General features: G+C 31.7%; 3 protein-coding genes across 4 annotated transcripts; 2 read left to right on the top strand and 1 right to left on the bottom strand.

Annotated features, from left to right (window-relative positions):
• On the bottom strand, positions 1 to 2,845 carry LOC123907172 (protein TIFY 3-like). The gene is made up of 5 exons (XM_045957323.1): positions 2,581 to 2,845; positions 1,309 to 1,396; positions 1,009 to 1,198; positions 483 to 540; positions 1 to 392 (listed from the first exon to the last, which is right to left on the bottom strand). Exons 1-5 carry the CDS (start codon positions 2,664 to 2,666, stop codon positions 293 to 295), a joined length of 522 nt encoding a protein of 173 aa, XP_045813279.1. The 5' UTR covers positions 2,667 to 2,845; the 3' UTR covers positions 1 to 292.
• A 6,118-nt stretch (positions 2,846 to 8,963) lies between these two features.
• LOC123907171 (vacuolar protein sorting-associated protein 27) lies at positions 8,964 to 14,237 on the top strand. Of its 2 annotated transcripts, none has more exons than XM_045957322.1 (10): positions 8,964 to 9,260; positions 10,022 to 10,078; positions 10,171 to 10,232; positions 11,891 to 12,092; positions 12,176 to 12,273; positions 12,949 to 13,024; positions 13,137 to 13,196; positions 13,274 to 13,324; positions 13,438 to 13,516; positions 13,659 to 14,237. In XM_045957322.1, the coding sequence occupies exons 1-10, from the start codon at positions 9,174 to 9,176 to the stop codon at positions 13,748 to 13,750; spliced, it is 864 nt and encodes a 287-aa protein (XP_045813278.1). In that variant the 5' UTR covers positions 8,964 to 9,173; the 3' UTR covers positions 13,751 to 14,237. The 2 variants fall into 2 exon arrangements, with proteins under 2 accessions (XP_045813278.1, XP_045813277.1); XM_045957321.1 differs by having other exon boundaries at positions 12,173 to 12,273.
• Positions 14,238 to 17,181: 2,944 nt separating this feature from the next.
• LOC123907170 (RING finger protein 24) lies at positions 17,182 to 18,024 on the top strand. The gene has a single exon (XM_045957320.1). It carries the CDS (start codon positions 17,317 to 17,319, stop codon positions 17,833 to 17,835), a length of 519 nt encoding a protein of 172 aa, XP_045813276.1. The 5' UTR covers positions 17,182 to 17,316; the 3' UTR covers positions 17,836 to 18,024.
• Positions 18,025 to 18,321: the final 297 nt, after the last annotated feature.

Here is an 18,321-nt window from a genome sequence, read left to right as displayed (position 1 = left end):
TTAAACATCCAAAATACAAAGGAAATACATAATTGATAATCAATTGTACATACAGACACATTAATAACAACTTAAAATGCAGGTAGCTAGTGTTCTGAGTTCTTAGCATGATAATGGATAATATTTGCTAGACATTAACAGTTACACATTAAGCTTCAACAATAATAATTATTAATTAGACATATATAATATGGTGTGGAGAATATAACATAATTATACAATATTAAGTTTCATTGCTTGTACATGAATATGCACATGCAATTGGAGACATACCACTTGACTGACACCAACACTACTTGCCCTCAAGTGGCATCAATGTTGGGTTGAAGTTGTTTTCGATGTTGTTAGCTTCTTTTGATGTTGAAGAGGTATAAGGTGCTTTGCTACGTACCCTTTATTAAATAAAAATGGAATATGAATCAATTGGAAATTCTAAAGTGATTATTCCAAACATGACATGTTGCTAAGTATTATATTATTACCTCATTCTTCTCTTCTCAAGAAAACTTTGAAGTGACTGTCTGCGTGCTATTGGAAATTCTGAAGAGTAATTCAAACCAAAAACCACAAAAATGTTTAAATTATTACCACCAGATTGATGAATATTTTACTTGTAGACGATAAAGAACAACAAAGCACGACACAAAAAAGTCGTGCGAGTCTGATACGGATTGAACCTAACTCCATCTCAAAACCATAGTTTAATGGGGAGGATTGTCCAATCCTATATAAACCCTCACACCGGATTCATGACCACTGGATTCATCACTTCCGATGTGGGACTCCAAGTTAGGTTCGTGAAGACCAACTTGCACATGGAAATCGGAAACAGAGTCGCCGTTTTGTTGTGGCAATGCATATTTTAGTAGTGATTTGTCAGCTCGTTATTCAACATGGTAGATCGATATATATAAGTCTACAGTTTAGATTTAAAAATGAGGGGACTAAAATAGCATTTAAGAGAATTTTAAAAGGCGAAAATACGAAATTAGTCTCGAGAGTTATCACCTTGCATCCTGCAAATGGAAGTCTTCTCAGCAGCAGGAAAACAGACTGATTGAGGAGAAGGCAAATTGTCAGAGGTACCTTGAGGAGAAGGAGGGTTGTTAGTAGTGGAAAAGAGAGAAGTGAAGGAAATTCCACTCTTCATTTCAGAAGACTTGGCATTGGTAGCAGCCATCAACATTATTTCATGCATCTGTTGTTAATAACCAAACAAAAAAATAAATGAGTTGTGTTAGAACCATTGACACATAAAGTGGACTAGTGAAGTGCTGGAATATCATCTTTTAACTGGTAATTAGTTACCTTTTCTGCAGGAATTCCTTCATAGACACACATACTTCCATTATACAGGATGGCAAATTTAGCTGCACCAGGGGTCTCTGACATTGGCCTGAAGAGGATGGAGGGAATAAAGCACATAATAATTAGTTTAACATTGAAAGATAGAGATAGTCTTAATTTCCTTTTGTTTTCTAGATTGGTGAAGTATGTATTGTTCTTTTGGGATTTGGGTTGTGTGCAGTCAACCACAACACAACTAGACAGTTTGATCAAGATCACACGATTTAGATTAAAAAAATAAATCAAAATTTATACTGAAATATGGACCGTCTAATCTTGACCGGACAATTTAAATGTGGCTGACTGCTTGCATTCAGACTGCATGCACTCCAAATCCATTCATGTGAGTTTGAAGTAGGTACATAGTTCGGTTGGTGAGTTAAGGGAAACCGAAAGAGCTTAAGTAGGACTATAGGAGTTTAGAATCGAACCCTGAAACCTAGCATAACCACTAACTTACTAATATTTTGCCTATAAAAGAAGTAGGTTTTTGTTGTGATGTTGCTTGAGAGGCCAAAATAAGTATCAAGATCTAAATTAGTTAACAAGAATTTGAGTCAAAACCCAACAATCTTATAACAAATATTGAATACAAATTGCTTGTTATCTTTCTAGTAATTAAACTACTAATAATTTTGCTAAATCAAGATGATGGATTCATAATTTTGTTGTAGTGGACTTGACAACACAGAATATGTATGATCCAATCCACATCTGGTAGCAACAAGCCAGCAACCCTCTCAGATCTGATTAAATTAAATTGGTAAATTAAACTAGTTTCCATCTCATACCCTCTAAAGATGGTTCAAAGCTCAAACTAAAACGTTGACCCCTAGATTAGAACATATCAAGTTGACTTTCAAGTTCATTATAATTCCTTTTAAATTTTTCTAACCATAATCTATGATTCCAGAGCTAAATAAAATTTCCATTTTTAGACATTCATGATAATATGGAAAAACTAAACACAAAATCAAATATAGTAAGAAGAGAAAAAGGGGGTTGTGGGGGTCAGGAATATAGTATAAATAGAAATATAGATATGTCACTTAGAACTCGAGTTCCAATACTAACTAACTGAAACCGTCTTTGAACAGACTTTACTTATCTCTCGAACAAAGTCTAGATTACCATAATTCTTTTCTCCTGAATTGGAGGATTATAAACAAAAACAAAACAAAACAAAAAATACATATTATATGATATGAGTTATGAGAGAGGTAATTAAATTACCAGTTAGCAGAGAAATGCTTGACAGAACCTTCATCACTGAGACTGTTTATGTCAACATTAGTGATACTATCATGAGTATTAGTCATGGCTGAGAATGAACTCAAGAAGCTAAACAAATCTCAAAACAAGTAAAATGGTTTTGTTTTATGGAGTTATTATAAAGTTGAAATCTGAATGTACTTGCAACTCTTTGAGGCTCTAATTCATTGTGTTTTGGTGGGTCCTTTTCTCTGTTGCAACCGAAACATTATTATTATTATTTATCTATTGTTGGAATTCTTAACAGTTAACAAGCACGAGTTTTTTGTGCTTCAATTCTTTACCTTTTTATATACTTTCTTTCTTTCTTTAATAAATGTAGTTGATTGTTGATTTTTTGTTTCTTCCTTCCACGTTACATCCTATGGAAGGCGGATTCTACTGTGAAATAGCTTGTTAAGTATTTCACGGTGCACAAGTAAATTTTTATCATTGGATATTGAGAGTGCACCATGGGTCTGTCTGGTAAAAATAAGTTATAAGCTAGCTGATAGCTGATAAGCTAGCTGATAGCTGAAAAGCTAGCTTATTGAAATTAAAGTGTTTGGTAAAATTAGCTTTTAAAGTGGTTATTAAATATAAAATTACATAATTGATAGTGGGTAGTTTATTTTTTAGAGTGGGTAGTTATTAAATTAAAGGGTAAAAATGGAATAAAGTGTAAAAAGCTATAAGCTATAAGCTCAAATGCTACTTGAAATAGCATCTGAAAAAAAGCTATAAGCTAGTACAAAAAGCTTGTTACCAAACACCTCTAATTTTTTGAAACAAGCTTATAAGCTCATATAATAAGCTATAAGCTAGCTTATTTGTGTTACCAAACAGAGCCATATCTATCATATATTTCTACAGCATATTTTTTCTCACTTTTGCAATATTTTTCATTTTAAAAATAAACCTTAACAAATCCATTATCTCATCGTCGGAGTCAGACACTGTTACCAGCCGCCGTAATGCGACCCCAACGACACCAACTACCGTCGCCGGCCGACCCCCACAACAACTCCTCCTGAACCCCCTTCATCATCTTCTCTTCACTTGCAACCTTCACAAGGTGAGGATTATCAATACCACCACCCAATGTTCACAGTCAGATCTTGCAAAATTCCTTTCATCCATTTTTTACTATGATAGTGTTTATTTTATTATTAATCTTAATCATTTCAATTTGATTTTTCCTCATTTCTAATTCCAACAATATTACCATAAAACAATCTTTACAATGATATAAAAAAAAAACTCTAATAAGCAAGAAAAATGGAGAAAAGATGAAAATAAGTAAATGAAATATTTTATGGAGAGTGAAATTTATGTGCTTTGGCCAACCACTTATGTTTCTGGGGTTTGATGTTGAGGTTGAGTTTTTGTTCTAACAGTGAAGGTGGAAAGACGAAGGTGTGGAAGAGAGAGGAGGAACATGTGCATTAGGGGGGGTGGGGGGGGGGGGGGGGGAGATATGGTGTGGAGAGCATACTATTAATTTATTTTGATCTAAGGGTAGTAAAAGGTCTTTCATGATACAAGACTTAGGCAACTTGTGCAGGTTAGAAAAAACCCCTATGGGAAATCTCTACTTTGACCTTCAGGATGTTTATTATTTTCATTCATTCATTTTTACGTTGAATAATACAATGGCTAACGCTATGTTGGACACCGTGGACAAGTGATCTACCAAATATGAATTTTACGAAATTTATTATTTGATTGAAAGTTTATATTGTATAGATCATCCATAGATTTTTTAAATTTTTTTGAAAATCATTTGATATGTTATTGAAACTCATCAAAATTTACGTTATTTAATAAACCGTTAATCTTGATGTGTCTCAATAATATATCAAATGATTTTCAATTTTTCTATGGATAATCTATACGATATAAACTTTCAATCCAACGGTAAATTTTGTAAAATTTGTATTCATTATAATGTTATTCATGACTGTTCCATGATGAACCATTTACCGTATGGTTAAAATTTGTCTTTCACTTGGCAAAGACCAAGTCCATGCAAATGCAATAATTCCATTACTTGACAGTGTGTGTGATCTAAATCAATTGTAAAGATTGTTTAGAACTAATTTGGTAAATGTGTCATATGAGTGAGACATTTGATCTTAAATAAATTACTACAATTGTCTATATAAATTAATGCATGATTGTCCCATCCCATGGTAGGAAATTTGGATCCAATTATATAACTAAATGATTCAGAGGAGTGTTGTAGAAGTTGAATTAGAAATAAGTTTCACGTGTCCATAAGTTTTATTAAGATAAGTTGCATGATTTGTCCTATCGTAGGAAATTCGGATCAAATTTAAGATCTCTTATAATCCGTATCATAATATATGTTGTTTTGACACTTTTACACATATTAAGAAAGATAATCAATGTTGTATGAAAAAAGAAATTATGAGTTGATTTACAAAATTGTCCTTCATTTATGGTATGAAAAAAATAAATTAAAGAATTGAAAAAAGAGAGAGTAATAAATAGTTAAGGGTATAATAGGAAAAATAGCATTAAATGATTCCTTGATAATATAAAGCGACATATATTGTGGTACAGTTTTTTTTCCATATTATGGTAAGGATAGAGTATATGTTAGTTTTGATACTATCATTTTTTTTTTTAATACAATAGGAGAAAGCTTGGGAGGAAAGTAAACACATCTGAATTATATTGGCATTCATTTACTCATCCACTAACAAATTAAACTCTCAAATATATTAAAAAAAGAAAGAAAAAAATACAAGAAAACTTGGGAAGATCATGAATTTAAGACTTTCTACATTGATTTTAAACTCATGTTATAATTGCAAGAACTGAGTGTTCGACGAAATTAAAGAAGTGACATTTTGTAGTGACATTTTGTAAGGATAATTTTTTATTTTTTTTTGTCAGATAGTCTAATGGTTATAAATTTCATCCTTAAAATTGATAAGTGGGGACCCCGACCCCGACATATAATATGCGATGTCCTTTATCAATTGACATAAGCTCATGTGAACTTTATAAGGATAATTCTATTGATAGCCACTAAAAAATATTATTAGAGTATTTGAAGTTCAAATTCTAATTTTCTATTTCTCCATTTTATAATATATGTGAGTCTAAACAATAACATATTGAAAATAAAAAAAAAATCAAACTCTCTCTATACCAAAATAAATACCTAGTTGACCACTGTCATGTTTGTCAATGTACAACTTTAATCGTTAATATCTTAATTATATTTTATTAAAAATTATAAAAATTATATATTTTGAAAATACTCATCGAAACAAATCAAACAACATCTCGTATACTAATATTTGTATTTATATATTACTAGCAGAAAAATATGGTCAAAATAGATCATATGTATAGTACACAAAGTCAAAAATATATCATTTATATTGGGACGAATGAAGTAAAAAAAGTGACTAGCGAAGGATTTGACCGGTATGGTATCTATAAAGTAATGGTCAAACCTCATTAACATAAACATATTATAACGTGTGAAGCTCCGATACTCCAAAAATGACAAAGTATCGTGGCCGATACGTACTCGATACCGATACTCATCCGATATTTTCCAATACACGTATCGGAGAAGTATCGGCAATTAATATTATTTTTTAAAATAAAATATAACCAATACTTGTCAGATACTTCTCTGATACGCGCATCGATCGAAAAAGTATTGGGCAATTAATGCTATTTGATGATAGAAACGTAGGAGAGAAGACTGATACAATTCGTATTTTTTCTTAAGTATTGAATGTTAGAGTATGATGTTATCAACTATGTCTTTATTAGTTTTTCTCATTGTCATGACTTGAACTCTGGACCTCCAACCCCTTAATCCCTAGCTCAACTAGCTTAACCAGTTAAGCTACCCATCCCACTCCACTTTGGGGTAGTAATTAACTTAATATATGTAATTGTCACTTGTTTTCTTATTTTGAGTAATTTGAATGTTAATTTTTATCATTATCGATTTTAGTTATGTTTATATATTGTGTATTTATATATTTAATTTTAAATTTAATTTTTAAATAACGTATCCCGAACGTATATCGTATCGGAAATTTTAAAAAAAATTCTGTATCGATATTGTGTCACGTATCAGGACATCATATTATAACATAGAAAATAAACAACTTACAACTCATCATCAGCTCGCATAGTACTAGCATATTTTAAGGGGTTTGCCCTGTGAGTTGTGATCATATCTTATGCTATTTATTTGAAAGAAAGTTCAGACCCCGCATCCTCCAAGATATTTCCAAACACTTATTTTAATAGCAATTATAACTTTAAGGGTGCGTTTGATCTGCTAAAAAATAAGGGACTGGACAGGACAACTCCTGTTGTACTGTGTTTGATTTTAAAATTGTTCCTGGTACTGGACAAACTGGGGCCAAGGAACAGGACAAAACTTGAAATTCTTGTCCCCCACAGAACCACGGGACAACTTTTTGTCCTCAGCACAAGTTGTCTAAAATACCAAAATAACCTTTGTCCACCAAACATCGTACAACACAAAGTTTGTTCAATACCTTAAACGTTTGTCTTGTGCTGTTCTGTCTTGTACTGTCCTGTACTGTTCTGTCCAGTATTTATATTTTGCATATCAAACGGACCATAAGGGTGAGACTAGATAAGATAATTGATGTTTTCTCTCCCCATATTTTAATAGCAATTATAACTTTAAGGGTGAGACCGGATAAGATAATTGATGTTTTCTCTCCCCACATCGTGATTCTTTTATATCCCCAATATTCTAATTTTACCCTTGCAAAAAACTTCGGTTCGTAGAAACTGAATTTTTTCTAGTATAAATTCAGAATAAATTTCGATTTTTATAAACTGAAATTTGTTTTCAAGGCAAAAAAAAACTTCGATTTCTATAAACCGAAGTTTTTTGCAAGGGCAAAATTGGAAATACAGGGGATAAAAGAATGATAGGGTGGGGAGAGAAAACATCAAGATAATTTATGTTCTATTATGTTTGACTCTAAATTTGTGTTTGAGTTTGAATAAATTGGCAGGTAAGGGATGAATAAAAATTGACTAAATTACGGGATAATTTTATTTTTTTTATCTCAAAGACAAGTTATTTAAAATAATTTTTTCTCCACCAAATTTATTTATTTTTGTCAAATTTAACCATTCAGACTTTTAAAATGTGAATAACAAAAAAAAATGGGATATCAATGTAAAATATTTTGACACTGTCATCAAATATCAGTTACTATGTATGTGTTTTGTCAAACCATCCAACTACACCCGGTGACGGAGCCATAAATTTTTATTAGTGTGTGCACCAAATATATAAATTTGCAGCATATATGCGTGTTTGTGTGTGTTCAATTTTATACTTTCACATGAATCAAGTGTTTAAGGATTAAAAATTGATTAGTGCTCTAAACCCCCGTGTTTGTGTGTGTTCAATTTTATACTTTCACATGAATCAAGTGTTTAAGGATTAAAATTTTATGCGTGTTTGTTGTGGGCTACATGACGTGTTTGTTTGAATTTGCTTAACCACTTCATCGTGCACACATTGTGCTAATGTAGATCGTTTTATTTTTGTTAATATAATTGGTTCCTTGATTGCTTAAAAAAAGAGCGGAGAACCTTTTTAAAATATTAGTAATAATCTTCAAGACTTATTTAAGAATATCCTTCCAAATTAGAAAGTAATTTGGAGGTTTATTGAGATATAGGTTCTATTTTTACTTAGAATTGAAAAAATAATTGGGTTTATTGAATTGTATGTTTAAATAAAATAAATATCTTTTAATTGCCTTTTATATATGTGACATGTGGGTTGTGAGCTAAGATTACTTTGAATTGGTAATGAGTGAATGTAAATTACCGGTTAACATATCAACACCTCATAATATACTAGAACTAGTACAAGTATATAAACAAATTTCTCAAAAATATTGTGCAGGCAAGTGCCCACACAACACCCAACCTGCCTCCATCCCTGACTACACCCCACTTTTGTGAAATGATGTGAAAAAATAGTTAATTTCTATTTGACGTTCGTGTAAAAATATTTTACATTGATGTAACATATCTATTAAACTTATAAGACATTTTTGGGTAAAATAAAATTTCAAGATTTTTTTACATATAAAATTTAAAATTCAAATGCATAAAAAATACCTGCATAAAAGTCCTAAAACTTATTAAAATCAATAATAATTTGATCAATGCACCATATTATCTAGGAAAATGTTATGAACACCCCACTTTTCATTATTCACCTGATCCGCGGGGAAAAGGAGGGGGTGTATAATAATAAAAGTGAGGTATTAACAACATTTCCCTATTATCCACATTCATCCATGGCCCAAAAAACAACAATTTTTTTATTTTATTTTATTTTGATGAGAAATTTATTATGAGATCACAATCACAATCTCCGTCATCGTCTTCTCCATTGAAGCAATGAATCGATCCTTGATGATTTTGATAAACAAAAAATATTGAAAAATCGCGAGTAAGAAGAAGAGTGAAAGAAGAAACCCCAATTTTGGCGAAAGAATATCATCATCATAATGTCAACAACAGAAACTCCTCCTCCTTTCCAAGAAGCAGCACGATGTGTTGTCTGTAGTTGCAGTTTCAACACCTTCAGAAGACGGGTGCGTCCATGCGTACCCTTTTCATTTCTCTGAATTCGATTACATAGATTCTAACTACTTGCTATTCAAATTTGATTGGATCGGTTACTTTTATACATTTCTTTCTAATGCAAATTACTAGTTTTGATTAAATGCTTATTTAAGATCTTCAACTACTCAATTATAAGCAAAAATATGTCTAAATTTGTTGGAATCAAATAGTGCTAAGCATCATAAGTTGATTATTCTATGCACATTTAATTATGGTTACTATTAGTAAATAAATACATTTTCCTTTTTACAACTAAATCAACTGCACTTAGTTGGTTAAGTGGTCATTGGCGCTGAACCTGGTAGGGTGGACCACGGTTCCATCCCCGTAACTGCGATCGGAGGGTGCTGGAACCACTTGATGCCAGAACTGACCCCGAACCAGATTAAACTGGTGGTAAAAGCCGAAACAAATCAACTGACTGCGCACTTAACTGTCATCGTTAATAAGTGTGAAAGTATGTATTTTTGCTTAGATTTGAGTCTAAAGGGCGGCTAGTTTTGTAACTTTCCAAAAATTTACATTACTTGTTAGTTGCTACTTATTAAATTTTGCATACAGAATGATTCGGTTAGATATATATATTTGTATTGGTTTTCATTTTTAGTATGTGATCAAATAATTATATGCATGAATGGTAAAATTATTACGCCGCAAAGTAACTACTCTAAGAAATGTGTGTAAATTTTACTGGGAACTGATTATATACTTTTGTGCGGTGTGTGTGCAGCATCACTGCCGATCCTGTGGGAGAACATTGTGCAGTGAACATTCATCTGATCAAATGGTACAAAGTTTTGTTTTTTCAATTTAGAGTATTAGTGGAAGTATCAAGTATTATCCTTGATGAATTTTATATAGAGATGTTTTTCAATGCAGGCTTTACCACAATTTGGCATTTATTCCAATGTACGTGTATGTGCTGATTGTTTCAACAACCGGTAAATTACTTACTCATAAACTTCATAGCATGTTGTTATTTTTCAATTATCGTTATTGTTTGGATACAAAACTATGTATTTTCTGTGCATACGAAGGCAAAAATACATTAATTAAGCCAAGATGTTTTTAGGATTCTGTATAGCTGTTCAACATCATAAGCAACTGAAAAGTTCAATTTTATTTGTCCACTTGTTTGGTGGAATTTGCGATATTTTTAACCATAAATGTGAGAACTTATTATTAGCAATTCTTTCTAGTTTACATTCTATAGGGACCCACATACACTTCTGTTGTGATTGAGTATGGAATAGTACTCAACGTGAAATTGATTTATTGAACTTGTTTCATCTCACTGAGATCAGGGCAAATTATTTGCAAAGATACTTTAGGAATAGCCTAATATCGAAGAATTGAAGATCATATTAAATTATGATGATGATATGTCAGAAATATTAAAAGGCTGGAAATTTAGTTTATAGTTGAGTTTTAGATAGCTGTAATTCTCAATGTCAACAAACTTCCGTTTAAAAGAACTTAGGAACTTACCACCTAAAGAAGGAAAAAATAGCGAAGAGTTGTGTAATACTTTAAATGATGGTTATACGGGTGATAATGCCAGATTAGATTCAATGTATTTCTACTTATGTAAGATGCTCCAGAGAATGGTTAATGTCTTTTTTAAATTAAAAGTGAGGCCCTTATTATAAGTTAAGACCCTCAAACAAATTCATGGGTATTAAGAAAAGTAGTTGTAATAAATTTGTCAGAAAGCTGTGTTATTTTTCATATTTATCCCTACAATTACTGATATCATGAGAGATAGAAAATGATTTATTTTTCCCAATGGTAGGGGTATTTCTGTAAAGAAATCATTAATGCATGTGAAATTTTGAAAATGATCTTATATTAAGGGACGAAGAAAAAGGGTCTTATAATAAAGGATAGAGGGATTATTTGGCTACATAGGAAGCCATGCAGACCTGGAAAAGGATCAAACCCGTGGAATCAAGCATGTCTTGGTCGATAAGACTGGGTTCAATGCCATGTGAACCTATCAGCTCAATGGCTAGTTCGCCTTAATATTCTAGGTTTTTTTGTCTTGAAAATGATGTCAAGCATTTCAGTGGGAATATTTTGTTTGTCTTTCCTGATGAAGTATTTTCATTTTAAGTTACGTGCAAGAGTTCTGTTTTATACTAGAAGAATTTTATACAAAAATCTAATAGAAGGTCTAAGAGTGAATAAAGAACACATCAAAGGAGCAAAGCTACCCCATCCCTCAACATCCTTATTAGGGAAAATGGAAATTCTTTTAAAATGACCATCTAATTTATATTAAGTAGAAGCCAAATGTATGATCTTACAGAAGTTACATGGATTGAAGCCATATTTATTAATAACTTCGCAGGCATACACGGGTTTCTTGAGAAACTATAAAAAAATTATTTTACTTACAATTTTCGACTGCAATTACATATCAATGCCCATTATTCATTCAACATAAAACTCATCTCATTTCTTGACATTGGCTTTTCGTTTAAAAATATAACAATATACTATTTTTTTCTTCTTATTTTTGTAATGATGTCATTATTTTCTACTTGAGATCAATATTATTTAGGAATAATTTGTACATTACATATTTTCTTTGGCACAGATCTGGGAAGGGTGTACCACAAGCTTCGTCAGATGGAGTACACAGCGTAACAGATGCAGTTTCTGAGTTAGATATTGGTGCTTCAAAAAGAATACCAACTGCAGATAATAACCTTGCATCAGGCGTTAAAGAGTGTAAGTGTGGAATGCCTCTTTGCATTTGTGTAGCTTCTGCCCCTTCCTCTGATGCACTCCCCCAGGAGGTAATAATTCTTATTGTCTTCAGATAACATTTTGATGAAATCCACAATCTCATTTTTCTATTTTCCATTCTCTGCGACAGAAGAAGTCCACCCCAGTTGTTACAGCTCCATCAAATCCTAAACCTAAGAAGACAGATAATGTTTCAAAAAATAAAAGCTCAAGTTCCACAAACAAGTTTAGGTAGGGACTGATTAATAGATAATTTTTTTGTGGTAATATCACTAATATGTATGTTTTGAACTAGTTTTAGTACATAGTTGAGAGTTCCAATATGTAGTTTCCATCTCAAGGTAATGATCATTCTCCAACTTATGTGGATAAAAATCTGGTAATGTAGAGTAAAACAAGTGAATTTCTTCTGTTGAAAGCTTGAAATCGCATTCTCTTTTCCTTAACATGTGTAGTTCCTACACTAGTAATAAGCTTGAGAAGCTTAGTCTCGGCAGAAATCCCTAGAAGTGAAATTGGTTTTCCAATTAACAAGAAATATATATTGTTGCATTATATAAATTTCTTGGTTGAAATGGTTAATGGGGAAGGTTTAGCATTTCTATGTCTGAATATTCTGGATTTATGCTCCAGCCAAAAATTCCCTGAAGATTTTGATTGTGTTATAGAGTATTGTTCTATTCCTACTTGTGAACAGTAGAATTAAAGTGACACTCTATCTTTGTCATAAAACTTGATTTTTTAGTATGTAAAAATTTCATTATGATATTGAACATTTTTATAAAGCATTCACAATTTTCACTGTGTCTTAGTTCACAAACTTCTTTTTGATTATTCATCACTTAATTTTGCTCTTGATTACTTTAAGATATCATTATGTGATAGTTTATGATGCAAAATTTGCAGTTCTACGTTTAACCCTGGAATTGTATCCGCTGGTGCCTCAAGCAATCCCCAGATTGATTATGAAGTTAATGGAGAGGTAAATTTTTTTTTTTTGTGTAGGATTTTTAATTTCTTATATGCCATGATGCAAAAGAACTTGGCCGTTGCAAGTCATGTTTCATATGTTGATTTTGATGTGATGCTCTCAGGGTTTACGAGAAGCAATAAAAAATGGTGACATTGCTGCTGTCAAAAAACTTCTTAATGAGGTCCGTTTCTTTCAAATGATGCACCTTTATAGTTTTTTTTTGAGTGAAGGTAGTATTCATGGATTCTAATGTTGCAGGGTGTAGATGCAAATTACAGAGACAAGCAAGGACTGTCTTTATTGCATTTGGTATCCCTCTCACTCTTCCGCATGTTTGTGCTCATGTCTGTACAAACATCAATATAATGTAATCCTGTTTTTCTTAATCATATAGTTGAAACTAATTTTAATATTCTATGTAGGCTGCGGTTTTCAATCAAACTGATATAGTTTTCATTCTCATGGATGCGGGGGCAAGTCTGGAGTATAAAAATGCTCAAGGTAATTAATACTTTCCCTTCCTAAAGTTCAGTCAATTACGGTTTCATCCCAGATCATCTGCAAAGATCTGAAAATAATAATAATAATAGGCAGCAAATATTGTTGAATGAATGCAAACACTAACTCACTACTTCTTATTCAGGAGAAACGCCTTTAGATTGTGCTCCAGCTACACTGCAATACAAAATGCGAAAGAAGATTGAAGAAAGTGGAGCAATGGACCAAAGGATTTGAATAATCTATTACACTTTTATTTATAGTCTTCTTATGTGGTGTCCCAAAGAAAGCTTCAAACATTACAGGCATTTAAGTTGTGATGGGGCTTTGTGATTGAAAGCAAAATGAAACTCTGCTAGACTATATAATGCAACAGAACTGAAGTTCAATTTATCTATTTCTGACTCCAAGTATGCCGACCGATGTAAGACACCTTAAGATTTATCCAGCTTAAATCTGTTTGGTGTATGACATAAAGAGCATTCTTTAGAATGCATCTGTGTTGTTGACTAGGACTATCTTTCTCAGTACCACTCTAGGCATTTTTTAAAGGGTAATCTGATCTTGTAGTATATTCTGAATTGAAAGTGATTTTTGTGTCGAACCTTGGGAATGTGAAAATGTGGTTGGGAAGGGAGACCCCCCATGTTCTAGGTTTCCCGCGGAGATTAGTCCGCAAAGACCACTAATAACATGGTTACAAGAAAAAAGATTTTTGTGTGTATATTCTCAGTATTTGGAAGTAGCATTGGATCTGAGTCAATCTAGATGGACCCAGTTAAGGATAGAAGGCTTTTAGATATTTCTTTAAAAGAGAACCAAATTTCTGCACAATCTGAGCAAAATATGTAGATAATAGAAAGTGTGTTTGGAAACCTCTTTTCATTTCTTTTCCCTTCAATTGCAAGCAATGAATCATAGTTGACTGTGTGATGATTTTCCTTCACTTGCACCCCACCACTTATACACTACCATTCCTCCTTGTCATGTTCATCGTACTTCTTACCCAAAATATGGTAATGTTTGTGTACATACGTTGGATCTGACTAGGATGTTAGAAATCAACACATGCAGTGGGGCCATTATGACGTTTCATGATCTTGTTAAAAAAAGTAGTTTGATTCGGAAGCAAGAGAATGAAACTTTTTTTTCCTTTCAGCTAAGACTACCCACAATGGTTTCAACACCAAAAAATATTCAACACCCACTTTTTCACTCCACATCATTTTCTCTTTCTTCCACCTAATCATTCAACACACATTCAACTTTTACCCTCTCCAATGGTTTTTATATTCAACACCATACCCCACCACTTTCTCTACCCCACCACTTTCTATTTCATATTCTTATTTAAATTTAAATTTTTGTTTTTATGATTAAATAACATTATAATTATCGATTAAAATTAAATTAAAATAAGACACTTAACAAAATTTATTTAAATATTTTTTTTTATTTTCTTAATTTAAAATGCAATACATCACACAAATAACGTAATTAGTACGATACAAATTAACTTAAAATGCAATACAACACACAAGTTACGTAATTAATACGATGCAAACTAATTAATATTGATTGAAAAATTGATTTGAATTTTGATAATTGTTGGGATTTTGATAATTGTTGGGGTTTTGATAATTGTTGGAGTTTTGAGAATTGTTGGGATAATTAGAAGAATTGTTGGGATCCATTTCACTAAAAAAAGATTAAAACTTCAAAAGAAAGACTAATTAGAAAGTTAATAATAGATTAAGATAGTGAAAAATTTGATTTTTTTTTCTGTGTCCAAATGAAATGAATCAAGTCTCTATTTATAGAGAAAAAAAAATCACGAATTTTGGTATAAAAATTAAAAATTAAAAAATTAATTTTCAATGAAATAATTGAGTTCAAAGGATAAAAATCATAAAAATCCACCGGACCAATCAGCAGCAGCCACGTGGCTGCCTTTTATCCAAATTCAGTTTCTCTCTCCGCATTCCTGCCTTCCACTCTCCCTGTCCGCGCGTGTTTCACACGCGCCAGTCTTGGCCAACGAAAATTCGCCACGCGTCTCCCTCATGTCAGGATTCAACATGTTGAAAGAATTCATCTTCTCCCTCCGCCAGCAAGGTTTCAACAGGTTCCCTCCAATGGTTTCAACAGTTGAAACACACATTCAACACCCTTTTTTCTTTCCATTGTGGGTAGTCTAACAAATTTCATCATTCCAACAACTGTATCCTTTACTACATAATCAAATCCCTTAATTGATGATTACGAATAGTTTATTAACACGAAATTTTATTAAAGCTAAAATGGTCAATCACACTGCTCCATTACAATAATCTTTCAAGTGGCTTGCAAGTGACCTTGCGTGGATTTGCTATATTAAAATAGTTGTGTATTACGTATATGCTTTTGTAATTAAATTAAGATACTATTCTAAATAAATATACAAGTGGAAATAAAGAAGACCTCAATAATAGAATCAAAAGATCCATTAACAAATCTGGTTATCCAACTGTGCTAGTTGTAAGAAGCTAATTTTTGATAAAAATATTGTAATCATACGTCAACCTTTTCTTTACATTTGCCTCCGACATAGTGACTAATCACACGCGGAAGAGTCTTAAGGCCTAATCGCTTACTAATTTATTCCTAATCACAAAAGGACGGTGGATTATAGCATTTAACTAACATAAATAATATTTTTTGACTAAAAAAAACAAATAATATTGGGTGCGTTTGATTCGTAAAACAGCAAGAACTGGACAAAACAGTACATGACAGAACAAGATAATACAGGACAGGACAAAACTGTACCGGAGAGATATAGGGCGATAATATTTTTATATTTGAAAATAAAATGGGTATTTTCGTATTTTTTATAGTTGTACTGTGGACAAAAAGTTGTCCTGTGGTTCAGTGAGGGACAAAAAATCTTGTTTTTGTCCTGTCCCTTGCTGCCTAATTTGTCCAGTTCCATAGTCTGTTTCAAATCAAACAGGGTACAACAAAAGTTGCCCAGTCCAGTTCCTTTTTTTTAGCAGATCAAACGCATCCATTATGATATACAAATTTTAAAACAAAAAATAAAGTTCCAATTCGACCCTCACAATTTTATTGCGGCCGCAAGAAAATTTGATATATTATTTTTTTATCATGAATTAAATTGGGTTGCACTTGCATGAAAATTGTGAGAGATTAAAATGAGTCATTATAAATTACTATTTTATGAAGAAAAAAATAAGATAAAAAATAAACAATTTTTATATAAAATATAAACTACAATTAGTATTTATAAGTTATTTACGTAGAACTTATGAAAATAAACTATAAAACAACTCATAAACATATTATAAGTTGTTTCCGCATATACACTTAAAGTCTCAAATATTCTTATATATATTTATGTCAGAAGATTAACTGTGTAACTGTCTCTCAAAAATTTAATTTAGTTGATAGAAATATCACATTATATATACAGAAGTCAAAATATCTAAGTGGAACTGAAGATTAGATTTTGAGTACCGACTTAGGATACTACCAATTACAATGACAAATAAAAACTAACAAATTTTTTTAAGAAAATAAAAAAGAACTATTTGAAAAGGAAAACAGGAAAGAACATAGAAGAGAGTGAAAGTAAAAGCAAATCCAAAAAAAAAAAAAAAGATAAAAAGAAGAAAGAAGAAAAAGCAAAGTATAGTTGCCTCCACCACACACAAATTGTCTTTATAAACAAACCACATAACTCAGTAGAACCTCCCCCTCCACCTTCTCAAACCCCTCTCTTATTTTCTCAAATCATCACTTCAATGGGTTTCTACACTCAACAATCCATCTCTAATCTAACCATAAGCCAAGCCATATATGAAGCAGCTCTAATCATAGCAGTTCTCAGATGGATCTTCTGCTTAGTTTTCAGAATAATCAACAACAGAAAAACAGAACAAGAACAACAACAAAAACAACACTCTTCTTGTTGTCAAATGTTACCTTTGACAAGTTTTGGTGAAATTAAGGAAAGACATCCAGAAACATCAGAAGATTCAACATGTGCTGTTTGTTTGAATAAACTGAAAATGGAAGATGAAGTTAGAGAATTGATGAACTGTGATCATGTTTTTCATAGAGAATGCATTGATAAATGGTTAGAACATGGTTATGAAAATGAAAATCATAATCAAACTTGTCCACTTTGTAGAGCTCCTTTGATTAATAGTTTTTCAGTTTCTTCTGAGATTTCAAGCTGTGCTGGATTTTCACCTCCTCAACCTAGTTGGGCTGTTGAAAGACTTCTTTATCTCTTTGGAGATGATCTTTTACCTTGTTAATTAATTATTAATAATTACTATAAGGTAATTAATAGATAGATTAGGGAATTCATTATTTGTTTCTTGGGTCTTCATCATAATAATTTCTTAGCTCAAAATCCTCTTTTGTTGCTTTCTAAGTAGATGACACAAAATTTGTATGTATGATTTATGTATGGTATTTATGTACTATGTGCATATTTTTTTTTCTTTCACAATTTAATCTTATATGAAATATTATTACCTCTGATTATTCCATTTGTATTTATGATTATTATATGGATATTTATCTTCTTCATGCATTTATGAATAAAGCAAATGATTCATTTCTTGAGCGTTGAGTAAGATACATTATAATTACTTAGGCATAAGAAAAGAATAAAAGAACACAAAGTTGAGGATCCAACTTGTAACCTTTTAAGATACTATACAAATTTTTCACCACCAGACCAAATTTATTGAGTTATTTGAAAAAGTTTGATTTCAAATTAATCTCAGTTTCTATCT

Source organism: Trifolium pratense, linkage group LG2 (genome assembly GCF_020283565.1).
Source record: "Trifolium pratense cultivar HEN17-A07 linkage group LG2, ARS_RC_1.1, whole genome shotgun sequence".
Classification (NCBI taxonomy): domain Eukaryota; kingdom Viridiplantae; phylum Streptophyta; class Magnoliopsida; order Fabales; family Fabaceae; genus Trifolium; species Trifolium pratense.
Note: the sequence above shows the minus strand (reverse complement) of the source record. Positions and strands in the feature narration are given on the sequence as shown.

Coding starts and splice junctions, on each gene's coding strand:
- LOC123907172 (XM_045957323.1), bottom strand. CDS start 2,666: ATGACTAATACTCATGATAGTATCACTAATGTTGACATAAACAGTCTC. Junction 1,397..2,580: donor AAGCATTTCTCTGCTAACTG/GTAATTTAATTA, acceptor CATCCTCTTCAG/GCCAATGTCAGAGACCCCTG. Junction 393..482: donor CTTGAGAAGAGAAGAATGAG/GTAATAATATAA, acceptor TATTTAATAAAG/GGTACGTAGCAAAGCACCTT.
- LOC123907171 (XM_045957321.1), top strand. CDS start 9,174: ATGTCAACAACAGAAACTCCTCCTCCTTTCCAAGAAGCAGCACGATGT. Junction 10,079..10,170: donor AACATTCATCTGATCAAATG/GTACAAAGTTTT, acceptor TTTTCAATGCAG/GCTTTACCACAATTTGGCAT. Junction 10,233..11,890: donor GCTGATTGTTTCAACAACCG/GTAAATTACTTA, acceptor TCTTTGGCACAG/ATCTGGGAAGGGTGTACCAC.
- LOC123907170 (XM_045957320.1), top strand. CDS start 17,317: ATGGGTTTCTACACTCAACAATCCATCTCTAATCTAACCATAAGCCAA.